Source organism: Anomalospiza imberbis, chromosome 3 (genome assembly GCF_031753505.1).
Source record: "Anomalospiza imberbis isolate Cuckoo-Finch-1a 21T00152 chromosome 3, ASM3175350v1, whole genome shotgun sequence".
NCBI lineage: Eukaryota > Metazoa > Chordata > Aves > Passeriformes > Viduidae > Anomalospiza > Anomalospiza imberbis.
In genome coordinates, this window is record NC_089683.1 from 26,157,480 (window position 1) to 26,171,606 (window position 14,127).

The window sequence follows — 14,127 nt, forward strand, 5'->3', positions numbered from 1 at the left end:
TAAATTGAAGGAAAAGAGGCAACTGCTCTTTCAAGCCAGGTTCCAAACCCAAGGTTACCGGGAGATGCCTGTTATGAGCTTCCTGATCTATATGGAATGATCTATCACAAGGCATCTCCTGGATTAGGTATGCAGATAGGATTATTTGAATATCAGGAAGGGAAGAATTTATCCTAGTGGGGCCAGGTAACTCTTTTGGTTCATGGCTTCATATTTTTGAGCTTGATTCCACTTCAGCCAGCAAGCCAGACAAACAGGTAACTAATGGAACCTGCACAAACTATTAAACAGAAGATGCTCATGTCTGCCAGGGGTGTGGTGCTACAAATGCTCTTGGGAAAGACAACAGTCCTACTGTCTTTCCCAAAATCATTTGTAGCACCACATCCCTGGCAGACAGGCAAGAGGCCTAAAATCCAAAACATGCAGGGGCATAACAAGAAAATAAGAGGTTTATGGCTCCCCATCTAGGAAGACTCTCACTGAATGAATAAACATATTCTTTTTGTGCCAGAGAGAGGATAAATGACTGAAAGCATTCAGTTTACTGAGATATCAAAAGATACAAGTTTAGTTAAAAGGATGTGGCTGAGAAGCAGAAAAGACACCTTGTTTTCTTCCAGGTGTTGCAGTGGGTAGCACAGAGTTTTCTGAAAAAAAGAGAAGGAACAACTTTCTGGAAACAAGATGATGTGCACAGATCTGAGGAGCTGGTGAAACATAAGAGGGACAGACAACATGTGGACATAAGACATCTAAGAGAAGTAATAGAAAAAGCATTTTTTCATTAATGTCTCATCCACTGCCTTATTGATTCTATAGGCAACTGTAACTTTAGATGGAAGAATAGTTTCAAGAAAAATAAAGAAGAAAGTGAAAGGAATGAAAAGAATGTGCTGAAAAGGTGATGCATGAAAGCTTCCCAAGGACTGGCAAGCCCTGGAGACTACTGGTGCCGGTGAACGAGCACACATTTGTGTCCACGTGAGTCTGGAACTCAGCCTGTATCCAAGACGACTGCTCTATGCAGAGGAAGACTATGGAGTCACATATGCTACTGATGAAATAAAGGATCCTCTGACAGACTTTCTGAAACCTACCACTGACCTGCCAGTAAAGGCCTCTATTTTCTGAGTATACAGTCAGAGTCGTCTTCCCAAATGTTGCTCTAACATTTGGGAATATATATGGGGAAATAACCATGAGACTGCAGTTCAGATGTGAGACTCAATAAGGTGAATAGCTTCTGAGAATAATTATCTGCCTTTAGTAAAAACCTATACTATTGCAATACTTAATAAAATCAATAAAAATTTATAGAATAAAAAGCTATTCTAAGAAATATTGGTTATGATCTGTATCTACCTCAAACTGCCTCCCCTATCAGGGGAAAAAAGGACTTTACAACTCACTAGGGGTGATACACAGACATATTTTCCAAAAAAACTGGGGTGGTTGAGCAGCTGGAAGTTGTAAAATACAAGTGATACTGGAGGAAACAGTGATAAAGATGATCTCTTCTTTTAATCTTTGCCTGCCAACAGATTTATGTTTTCTCTGTATACGGAGAAAGTATTTTATTTAGAATGTTTTTTTCAAAACCTATCTTTAGATTGTGAAAGCCTTTGGCACCTTTTGACGTGCTCACTTAAAGGAAAAACTGAGAGCATGCAGATTACAGTAGGATTTAAAGAGTTAACATCCTTTTGCCATTTTGGTCCTTGAAGATTTCAGTTTCAAAAGATGGGGTGGTCTGCTTTTTGTTTGTTTCCTTTCCCTTGCATTTTTCTTTGTTGCTGGGTTGTTTCTTATGGTCCTTATAGCCCCACAGTAGTTCATACCAGGAAGCTCAAGATATTTAGGAAGACAAAAAAACTGTGCTGCAGCAGAAGCAGTTGCTCTTGTAACTTTGGCTCACATCTTGAAAGCAAGCTGAGGGCCCAATCCTGCTCTTGGTGATAAACCTGTTTGTGGGGTGAAATGGCTGTGAGCTATAGTGTCTGCAGAGATAAAAATATAGTCTTTATGACTTAAACACTAAAAAGGAAAACCTAACAGAAAAATACAAAATGGGTGACCAGCAATTAGTGATTTAAAACTACTATGCTCCTAGCTGTGAGCTAGTTTTCTAAATTAAATGCCACACATTGCTCTATGTTTCCCCTAGAGATTTTCCAGCTGAATATGATAAAGGAACACTTCAAGGGAACAGAAATACCTTTCCTAAGAAATTAACCTTTTAGAGATTTTGCATAAAGTCCAAATCAAAATTCCTAACAGGCTGGAAGTAAATCAGAAGGTTATTTTTTAAAAATTAAAATGGAGTTTTTATAGGAATTCACAATTTCTATCTCCAACTCTTAAGAGCTGAATCTCCTGGAAACACACAGAGCTGAACTACCACTGCCATAAGCCAGAGCAAGAAACCTCACAGGCATGGGTGGAGTGGCACCAGTGTAAAATCCGGTGCAATAGACCACAAGGTGATTTTTGGTTGGTTTTGTTTGGGGATTTTTTTAATGACTTTCTAAAGTCTTTTGTAATTCCTTATTCTTGTTGAGAATGCTGACATTCTCACTTGGAAAAAATATTGCATATGTACCTATACTGCATGACCTTAAACATTTTGACAGGCAGTGACACTCAAAAGCTTTTAAAACTCTGGACACTAAAGGCAACAGCTTTGAACTCACATTTCAGTGAAGCAATAGCACTGGGAAAGAATATAATGCAATACTTGGACCATAACATCCTATAGACAAAACCTGCAACTTTTTTTCTTCCCTTCTGGCTATCTGAGCATTAATTTATGACTTTTTTGAAAAAAACAACAAAGTCAAGAGAAGCCTACCAGTGAACTAACTTTCCACTATTAGGACACTACGCCCATGGTAGACATGACCTAATGCAAAAACACATTGTGCTTCGAACCAAAAACCTATTGGGCACTATTTACATTACATATGGACTTAATCCTGTAAGATATTGAAACATTTATTTAAATGCTGCAGGACTGACCTCACAGCACTTAGAATTCGCAGGGAAGAGACCAGTGCACACTGCAACTATCCCATATTTTCAAAATATTTTTAAGGCACTTACATAACATAGCTGCTAAAAATCAACCTAAAGCCAACATGCTAATAATTGCATCTCAGTAGTTTCACTGCTCATTTCAGATCTTTTTAGCTGCAAACAAACTCTTAATGCTCGTTTTTTTAAAGAAAAGGTAATGCAACAAATTCTGTTTAACAGGAAAAGCTGTTGTCCAGTGACAGTGGACCTTATTTGGAAAGCACTTAACCCACAGATTAAAGAAAGGCACATAGTTCAACTGCAATTATCGCCTCTTTCCTTAGGAACTAGTATTAACAAAAACTGAAACTTGAAGAAGGCAGCAGTTAAAAATGTTTTAGTGCTTTAGCTGAAAAAACACTGAGTCACAGAAAAGTACTTTATGTGGTTTTTCAAAGCTGCAGTGCAAGTTTGTTCTCTAATTTTCATGTTTTATAGGAAGACAACATGAATGTTTAATAACAGAATCCTTTCAATAGCCACGACGAAATACATAAGTAAGTGCAAGTTCAAGCGATGAGAGAAATGGGTAATAAACAGATAGTGTGCAAAATAGGAAATGGTGTTGGCAGGATTTCTCTAGGTAAAAAAGTTTTAATTGGAATGGCAATTATACAACACTACGCAGAAGATCTAATGCAAACACTGTGACTTATGTTTTCCTTCATGTGTGTCTAATAGCTCATGTACTACTGCAAAAATCAATGTTTTAGCTTTTTTTAATCTAATATATAACCTTGTTATCAGGACACCAATTTCCAAATCCTACTCTATTAAAAGTAAAATGTGGTTCAAAAATATGTTTGGAGCAAAGAAAATGGGACCCCTTTTAGTTTAAATAACGGGTAAGTCTTCCAAATGTCTTGCAGCTGATGAACAATGAATTTTCAGGAAAAGATTTGCAGGCTAAAAAACTAATTTTATTTTTTTAACAAAATAAAAAGTAACCAAAAATATTTCTTTCCCTGTTGCTCTGGAAGGAAACAGACTAAAATCTTTAATCTCTAAAATGTACCCATGGGTTTCTTTAAAGAAGATGAGGAAATTCTGAAGAACAGACATACCTCCGTTGATATAATCCACTTCCCAGATAAGGAAACTGGGAATGTATGACCAAAATTACTGACTATAGCCAGAGCAGTTCACTGTTGAGCCAAGAACTTCTCTGTTGTCATTTTGGCACTAAAAAACCTCAAATCAGCAGATCAGTTCTTTTTGAAGATTTAAGTATCTAGGGATCTAGGGCATAAATGTACTCAGCACTTTTCAGCAGAAATTCTGTTTCTGCTTCTCTGATGCAACTCAGCATCCAGCTGCACCAGACTGGAGGGGAAAAGCACACGGGCCTGCAGTCTGTCTAGGAACTGCTATGGCTCACGGCATACTACAGACAGTTTTAAGGGAATTCTAGTTTCTAGAGAGAAATTACTTCAATTTTGCTTGGATACTCCTGCAAAACAAAGATCTATCAGCCAATACACATAAATTGACTTCTTTTATGGTTCAAAAAACCCACAAAAAGCTTCCAGACTTTGGTAATTTGCATTTAAATCAGTAAAAAATACTGCATAAATGATACTAGTGCACTTGCTTTTTGACAAGAAAACTGTTTTAACCACATCAAGTTGAATTTTCCTTAGCAATGCAGCAATTCACCCCATTATTAATGCTCACAATCAAATGTATTTTCTTTACATTTTGCCAGTATCTCAACCTAGAATAGGTTGAAATGCTAATTGGGACTATTACCCATCCCATGATTATTCTCACACTCTTTTTCCAGGAACTGGTAACAGTAATGTACATGGATGATAAAATTCCTACCTCTCACTGTAATTGCACAGGGATTTTGTTTTCTTTTGAGTCACTAATGTCTAAATTGGATTAAGATAAATTGCTTATGAGCCTTTCTCTACAGAAATTGCTTTCATGACTGCTATATTTAATGCCAGTTTACCCTAGGACTTCATTTTTTTACAGCAGTCTTACATGAATGAGTTTCCATGAAGGTCATACTCAATTTCACATTATTCTTAAGGACTAAAAACTTTTTGAAGAGGAAAAGAAAATACCCCAAATTTTGCTGACATACTCATGAGTGAATGTAGTACCTGTTATGCTGGCACTGTTCATTATGATCAGATGAAAATCAAAAGACTTAGTCTATCTATTAATGTGTTTAAATATCTTTACATTCCCATGTCTGGGCAACTGATGCTTTCAGCAATAATAATCGAAGTGGATGGCTGAAAATGGATTGACTAGGCATCACATGTAGTACTGATGCAAATTACTGCTACTTTGCAGGACATACATTCTTTCATCTAGGGAAATATTTATGATTCCAGAAGTTAGATGCAAGTAATTAAAATATTTACCTGCCAATACCTGGAAATAAAATCAGTAGTGTATTCAACATTTATTATCTTATAATCATAACTGAAGTGTCACTAAATGTCTGACTAAAATGTCATAAAGAAAACTCTGAAAAATTAAATATAATCTGTGTGCCTAATTTGTCTGGTTTGTGTTTTTTTTTTTTTTTTTAATATTGCAATTGCAGACCTCATATTTTCTATGTGACTGCTGATACACATTACAAAGACCAAATAATGCCAACCAAAAAATCCTGATTGGTCTTTCCTTTATTTTGGCATATTATTGCTTTCATAATTTTAGCTACTGAGATTAATGACAGAGGTGACAGAAAGGAAAGAAGAATAATGCACAACATTACTAGAGGCTATATACAGGTAAAATATAGTGAAATTAGCAATTGTTATTTCTGTGTTGACCATAATACTGCTGTTCTAGAGACTCTAAAAGACATCACAATGCAATCAGTACTTGTTCTTTGGGTCAAATACACGTGAAAAGGTTCCTTAATGTCCTGGTTTTAGCTGGGATAGGATTAATTTTCTTCCTAGTAAATGGTATCCTGTTGTGTTAGGGATTTATTATGAAGATAATACTGATAACACACTAATGTTTGGGTTGTTACTAACTAGGGCTTACCCCAAGCCAAGGACTTTTGGGTGTCTCATGCTCTGCCAATGAGGAGCTGCACAAGAAGCCAGGAGGGAGCAAATCGAGGAGAGCTGACCCAAACTGGCCAAAGGGATATTCCATACCACAGAGCATCATGTTCAGTATATAAACTTGGTGGGGAACTGGTTGAGGAGGAGTAACACTTACCTGCAAGTAATTACTTAGTGGCATTAACCAGGTTGTGATTCCAAACATCTTTTTTTTTTTCTTTATCTATAGTGCATTTTTACACACACTTAAGCAAAATGCCTACTTTGTAATCTTCTCCTAGAACTATACCCTGAAAAAACTTTCAACATTAAAAAACTCCCATCTCTAAAGAAACAGAAAATAGAAGAGAAAACTCATTTATGTACATCAATATTAAAGCAGTAATATATACAAGCTGTACTTTCACAGGAGAAAGAGACTTCTCTCAGAACAAATGAACTTTAAACTGGTTTATCTTTTAGGTGAATTATATCAATAACAGTGATACTACAGCAACTGTGAAGGTCTAAGCAAGGTTGGCATAGCAAGAAAAAATTATATTTATCAAATTATGTAACTTGAAAATAAAAAACAAACTAGCCTTTGAGTCAAGGGTCATTAATAAACTGAGTCATTAATAAACAGGCAATCTAAGTGTAACACCTAAAACAACATATGTTTCAACACTAATTGCAACCAGAGTCCAGACACAGTACCTTAGCTTTATCCCTCATGGATCCTTTTCCCAGGATGGACATTTTTGCACCTGTTTCTTCTTGTAACCTCTTTAAAGAGTTTCCTCTTGGTCCAAGCAATTTCCCAACAAAATTGAACTAGAATGACAATAAGAGAACTCTTTTAGACGCACAGGTACTTTTCCAAAAACTTAATAAATAAACATGATGACCAAACAAGAAAATTTTACTTTCCTTTAAAAGAAATACTCCTACCTAGCTTTGAGCCTAATTGACAGAGGTACAAGAATGAAGAACCAAGATATTCACTCATCTAATGTGAAAGACAGAAAAAGCATACATGGTTTATTTGAACCCTGGAGACTCCTCTCTAGGACTAACAGGCCTGTGGCTGCTAGCTTTAGTGAATTGCTAACAAGATATTTGCTCATGAGACAGTACTGATTAAACTCAGAGAATGCCTAGGTTCTTTCCCAAGTCAGTCAGCTTTACTTGCAAGTTATATATCCTGCAAAGTTAGTGCTTTGGATAGATTTTTAGGATTTGATGCTTCGCACATCGACTTGAAAATAAGTGCTGTTTTGTGTATTGCTTTCAAATACCTGTTTTGCCAGCACCAGAACAAATGACAATCAATAGATCATGGTAGATATTCAAGGGCATTTTCTAAAATGAACACAGCTTTGTCTGCCGCACTGCTAATATTCCTAAACACTGCACACTTCATGTTACACATACAGCAGTTTTTTCTGTATGAAGAAGAGAGATGTCTACAGGAAAATCAGAAGACAGGACAATAAATAAATGAGATGTTAATATCATGTTGACACAAAGCAGCAAAAAGGGCGAAGTTGATTAAGTAATTTGTTTATTCTGTAATCAACAGTCTCTTAGTTTATTATTTTTTATTATTTCCAACATCTTTTAAAAATGCTACGGTATGTGGTCATGAGAAGATGACTGGGCATCATCAGCACTTGCTTAAGATGTTTTGGAATTATGTACAAGTCTGAACAGACAGTATTTTGGGCTGGCTTCAACAAAGAATAAGCTCCATCAAAGCAAAAGGGGTGTCATTGTATCAGCACTTTGGTTTTATTTCAGAGAAAAAGAACATGAAAATAAAAATATCAATCAAGAAAATGCTGCTGTCAAAAATACACATAAAAGTCTATAAAGATATTATAATAAACTTTGTTTTGCACTACCTTATATTTTAAAAATGAAAAAAATGGGGAAATATTCTTATTTTCACCCTTACCAGCAAGAATGTAACAACACAAATGCATCAGCCATGTTAGTAACACCCAAACTCTGAATCATGCCAGATACTCCAAATCCCAAGCTGGCTTTTAGTCCAGTGTCTTAATTAAAAATAATTTTCAACTTCCTTCAAATACTGGTTTAACTATTTAAGAAAATAGTATGTAATCACAGGAAAAATAAATATGTATGGTAAAATCTACTGCCACCTAAACCAAAATAATTGATTTCCACAAGATAATGTGCCCATGGGAGAAGTAGTAAGTGGTAACATTTTCAGGTAAATTTAGCATGATTTGAAGCTCCAAAACCAGATTTTTCAAGCTTGCGTGCTTTTTTACCTTTTTCCAACTCTACCTGTTGTTTTAATAAAAGTTATTAACTCTTCAAAATAGGGTAGGATTTTGAGTCAATGTCCCAATCAATGTTATCAACAATCCTATGCCTTCAAACCGTTGCTCTGCCTCTTCCACGGAAAACTTGGCTTAGAAGAAGTTGTTGGCTTCAAATTGATTATTCAATTTTGCATGAAAATAAGCCAAACAATGAGGAACAAATGGCAAGAACTGAAATTTAATACTAGATAGTAGACTCAATCTATTTATAAAAATAAGATTTCAAAAATAACCCATTTATATACCCATGTATATAAAGGTTTATTAGGGATGGCTGAGCAAACAGCAGAGCTTTTGTTTCTCTGCAGTGACCCCCTTACGAGCAGAAGGGAAGGTGTCACAAGTTACAGCACCAAATCTTTTGTGACACACATCACCAATCAGACAAGAACCATGTCCTGTTGCATCCTTGCAGTGTTCCTTAGTATTAAGAAAAGCTACCCCTCAAAAGGTGAAAGAACTGTAACATTATGTAACTTTGGAGGAAACTATGAGAAGGCCAACCAAAGCTTGACTACATTTGTTCTCTGAATGGAATATAACTATTAAATTACACTCTGTGAAGATTTATGTTGACCATTTCTATTTAAGCACTTCATAAACTGTATAATCATTACCTTGACATATTGCTGCAAAGGAGCAGTATGGCCAGCACAGACCATGTTACATGCTAAGTGGATTTTAATCACTTCATAGGAAATAAGTGGCTGGGGATTTTAATTCTATTGATTATGTAGCAGACAGACACTCATATTTCATCCACTATCTACAAAGCACATATCAGGAAGGAAGCAGTTATTTACAACTAAAAAACTGAATTGCTCTCAGTTTGGTTTTGTCTAAAATTGCAGAAAAGCCACAGCACTATATCTGGCATCCTACTGTTATTCTCAGTCTTCCAAGCATGTCTGAAGCCACTGGGTATCCCCACCCCAGCACAATCCATAATCTCAGAACTCCCCAAGGTCTGAAAGTACTGGTAGAGTAACTTTGACTCAATAACTTGTGAAAATTTATATATTTTATGTTCACATATAGGTAAAAGCACCACATAGGAAAGAGGATGTTTCAGTGAACAGCCCAAAATGTAGGAAATCTGAAACACATTTTTTTTTTTTTTTAAATGAAGATATGCTGGGCAAAACTGGTTTTAATACTGGAAAGTTTATGCTCCATTACAGCCACACACATGCACACACAGCCTGAGCACAGAGACAGTGAAGAAAAATGTGGAAACTTAGGCAGCTGGACTGCATATCATGGCGAGCCTTGCCCACAAACACATTCCTGGTACAGCAGCTGTAACTGCAGATCTTATTCTGCAATCTCAGATCCAATCCAATTCTGCCATGTGTACAAATTTTCTCCAAAAAATAGCAGCTCTAAGTCTCTGGGATAATATCCGGTCATATTAGGAGACGACACCTAAGAAATGCTGACATGTAGAAGAGAAAGTATTACAAGAAAGCTTTCACTGCTAGGGAGCAAACAAACTACCATCTGAAAAATACTGTTGTGTTTCTAGATGTTCTTATAGGTGGCTTAACTTTTCAATCATATTTATGAACTTGATGAACAAGCTAGGCTTTCTAGCTTGCAGAAACCCTTCCTGGTTTATGGCAGAGATTTTGTACATTATTTTCTCAGATTTTTTTTATCATTTGTCAGGGGGAGATGATGCATGTCTTCATGGGAAACTGATCAGGTGAAAGCAGGGGATGCTTTACTTATAATCAAATACATGATGCTTCGTGTATCAACAGCTGTGGAATAAATCTTCTCCTCTGCAAAATAAAACCTGACAGAGAATACAGCTCAATAGATCTTTCCTTTGTCTACAGGCAGTATCTCCAAAATCTTCCCCAACCAATACAGACACACAGTTTCAGCAGATTTATCTGCATCCTGATTACTTTCACACTTCACACAAGCAATCAGGCAGTAAGGTGCCCAAAGACAAAGCTCTGGCTCCCCAGTTTTCATGAAAAGTTTTGTTCAAACTACCTCAGGATAACATAACACAGGTGTAACAAATCTAAGGGATAGTTTACAGCATCAGCATTCAAGCCTCAAGCTAAGTACAATGACTGGTAGAAAATGCATCTTTACATTTAGAAGAATATTTGTTTCCCTGATTGATGAAAGCCAAATACATTTCTACCAGAATTATAACACTTCTTACTTTATAAAATCTAATTTAATAGGGTTTTACAACCAGAATCAAGGAATATGCTTACCATTCAAAAAACACATTTGTGTCAGTGACTGTTTATATTTTATACACAGATCATAGCAGTGTTCATAGCATTAACAAAAGCTAGATAAATAACGAATGGGATAAGACAAATGTTTCCAGCTGTAAGATAATGCAGAACAAAGCCCTGAACTGGGAGAAGAAATTAATTTCTTCTAGAAGCAGCAAAACAGAAATAGCCCTGGCTTGACAACATGAAAAAGGTTTATTATTTATCAGTGTTTTGTTCACCATTTTGTTCACCAGTTCTTTTGTGGAGAGACAAAGTGTCATTCCATTTTCAGAACTAATTATCTTCACAAAATCCTGTCCTTATTCATGGAGAGCAGAATGGGGGTAAGGGTGGGGAAGAATCTTTCTGAATTCAGTCCGGTTCTAAAGAAAAGTGGAGAAGACAAAGACAGTCATGCCTGAATAAAACCTTACTGTTTGAGACCTGCCTATAATTAAGGTCCTATTCTAGGACTTCTGATAGCTCATTTAGTTTAGAACAGCATTGATTTAAAAAATATCTCATGTTTTGATATTCACAAGGGACTTCATGTCAAGGCAGTACTGGACTATTATGAAGGCAAATTTTATTTTTCTCAACATTTGGTAGGCATTGTATTACAAGGCCTGTAATAACATGCTTTAACTTTTGGTCAGTCCTGAATTGGTCAGGCATTTTTTGGGCTGAGCATTGTAGATCTATCCTACTGGAACTATTCTATTGTGGGAAATGGAAAGATAGAAACTTCACAGACACAAGAGGGTTTGATTTGCAGCCTTGGAAGAAGCTTGGATTTATGTAAAAATAAAGTACACAGACATTAGGCAGAAAAATTATAAAACTATGTTTCTTACTATAGTTGTAAGTAAGAATATGCCTTAAGGAAGTGAGAAACTGCATTGATAAGATGGTGAAGGGTTTATAATGTAGAGCTGTAACTGTATAGAGTAAGCTAAGAGTTCAGATGTTATAATAGAAGCATATGTGTGTGTATACGTGAGATAGTAGCCCATTGGATAAAAGTATCTGCAGTGCAGTAGAAGTAAGTAAAGGTGACAGGTTAGAACAGCAAAATAAACTTTGTGGCGACTGTTCACTGGATTAGAAAGTTATATATTACCATGCAACGAAGAACTTGTGACCATTTTGAGCTATGACCAACTGCTTGCTCTCTTAAACCTCACAGCCTCTGAGAGTGATGTTTATCTGAGCAATACATCATTTTTAGCTTGACTGTGGTCCCATCCCTTCATTAAAAGCAGCAATAATAATATTCTATTCTATTCTATTCTATTCTATTCTATTCTATTCTATTCTATTCTATTCTATTCTATTTCATTCCATTCCACTCCACTCCACTCCACTCCACTCCACTCCACTCCATTCCCCAGCAGATTCTGCAGAGCCCAGGTTTGCCTCCCTCTATATGTAGCTGCTTATCCCATTCAATATCTAGCACTTCTTGGCTTTAACAAAATGAATTTAGTCTTCCAGATAAACATGCAACATTGTTTTTTTACTACAGCTATGTGATGTGATGCTTGCTGTCTCTTGGAGAAGAGCTTCCGAGACACCTTTTTGGTAGGACTGAACTTTGCAGGGCTCTACTTTAGCAGGGCATGTCAGGAGACAGCAAACACCAGAAGCAGAAAATGAATGTACCCTGGAGATCTACTCCAAAGAACATCTGCTACTGCTTTGTTATAGTCTTGTATCACAGAAATGTCTCTGCAGCAGTCCCAGCACCAAAGGAGAAACAGAGAAAGCTGCCCTTTCCTACAGAGCTCACTGAGTCTCATCTCTCTGTTAGGCTTTGAACAATAACTCAATGCCAGTCTGTGCACAGAAAAATTAAATGTTCAAAGGCAAAATACAGCTTCTTGAAAACTCCAGGCCAAATTAATTTCAGATTTTAATCAGTGGAATTGCTTCAAGAATAAATTAAATCTGATTAACAAAGTTAGAATTATTAAAGTTACTGTGACTAGAAGATTTACCTAAGAAATAAATGGGTTTTTATTATACCTTTTTTATCTGTGCTGGGAACTCATGATTACAGTGTGCTAGAAGAAGATGCTGCAATACTTGTCTGGCTATTTACTAGTTCATTGCAAGCACCTAAATCTACAGTGAAAATATATTTTTGGCATAACTCCATGAAACAGATGGTCAGCAACTCCAGACAAAAATCTTGTATATAAAAGTCTACACTGAGACAGGAAAAATATCCCCCTCACTTTTCACTTTTAGCCGTTTTCTGTCAGAGTTCTGGTAACAAGTTGGGGCATTCAAACAAAGCAATTTAAATGAGCCTTAAAATGAAAATAAATTTTCTGATAAAAAGAAAAAATTGGTGTCTGATATACCCTTATTCAGTTAAACTTTCTTAAGTCAGGAAAATTTCAATGGCTCTTTCTGTAATACATGCATTAGCAGTGTCATTTATTAAAACATGCTAATCTGTAAAACACCGCAACATTTTATGCGGTTCTGTTTTTAAATCTAAGGTGAGGTAATTGAGGAAAAGCAAAGGAACAAGTTAAAGTTGTGCATCTATATTAAATCCTCAATTAACAAGTTTTCAATTGCAAAGGTTTTATTATTTAGTTGCAGAAGTATCCAGAGAGACTCACTGTACCAGGCACTGCACAGCCATGCAGGAAGACATGATCTTGACCCTACAGAGCTGTCAAGTATGATTAAAAAACCCAAAACAGACCTTACTGAACGTATATAGCAACTATTGCTTATTTGGATTGTGAGGAAGTGACTGCTGAAACCACTGCTATTAAAAGCATCAGGCTCAGTGATCGAAGAGGGTATTACTACTCAAAGTAAGTGCAGCAGCACCAGCTTCTGCTGGCCAGAGACTGCTTTTTGCAACTCAGAAATGAGAAAGAGGATCCTAATGTTCAAGGTAAGGCTGGATGAGGTTCTCAGCAACCTGGTCAAGAAGAAGATGCCCCTGCCCACAGCCAGGGTGACTGGAATCAGGTGATCTTTAAGGTCCCTTCCAACTCAAACAATTCCATGATTCTATGTCACACTTTATCATTGGCTTTTGTCTTTCTCCTGCAATCTGGATTATTACACTGCTCTTCCTAAGGGTGTCCCTATTTGTCCAGCCCAGCTGGGTTGGTGGTGAAGGTCAAGGGCCAACAGGAATGGTTCTCAGGAATCTTGAGCCTGTGCTGGGGAGGGGTTAGAGATGTCAGCAAACTGGTCAGCAGACAGAGGTCTGAAAGGTAGGGAAGTTCTTCGATGGCTCGTTGTTCCCTACTGGGAAACTACGCAAGAAGAGCAGTATTTTTAAAAACTGCAGAGTATGCTGAGCTAAACATGACTTTCCCTTGTACTGGATTTGTATTTTATTGAATGAAGGGCAAGAGGATTCTTTAGGACACAAAGCCACCTGGCTTTTAACATTCATTCTAG

At 36.6% G+C, this 14,127-nt stretch overlaps 1 protein-coding gene across 18 annotated transcripts in view; it reads right to left on the reverse strand.

Moving 5' to 3' along the window:
* Positions 1 to 14,127, reverse strand: part of KHDRBS2 (KH RNA binding domain containing, signal transduction associated 2) — a 333,019-nt gene that overhangs the window by 224,387 nt on the left and 94,505 nt on the right. For 17 of the 18 annotated variants that reach the window (XR_010997053.1, XR_010997051.1, XR_010997052.1 and 14 more), the window contains exon 3: positions 6,810 to 6,926. The exons of the other annotated variant lie outside the window; for it this stretch is intronic. Coding sequence is in view for 6 of the 17 variants with exons in the window: in XM_068183721.1 (XP_068039822.1) it covers positions 6,810 to 6,926 (117 nt within the window). In the remaining 11 variants the exon portion in view is untranslated. The remainder of the gene's footprint in view (positions 1 to 6,809; positions 6,927 to 14,127) is intronic. 18 annotated transcript variants of the gene reach the window in all.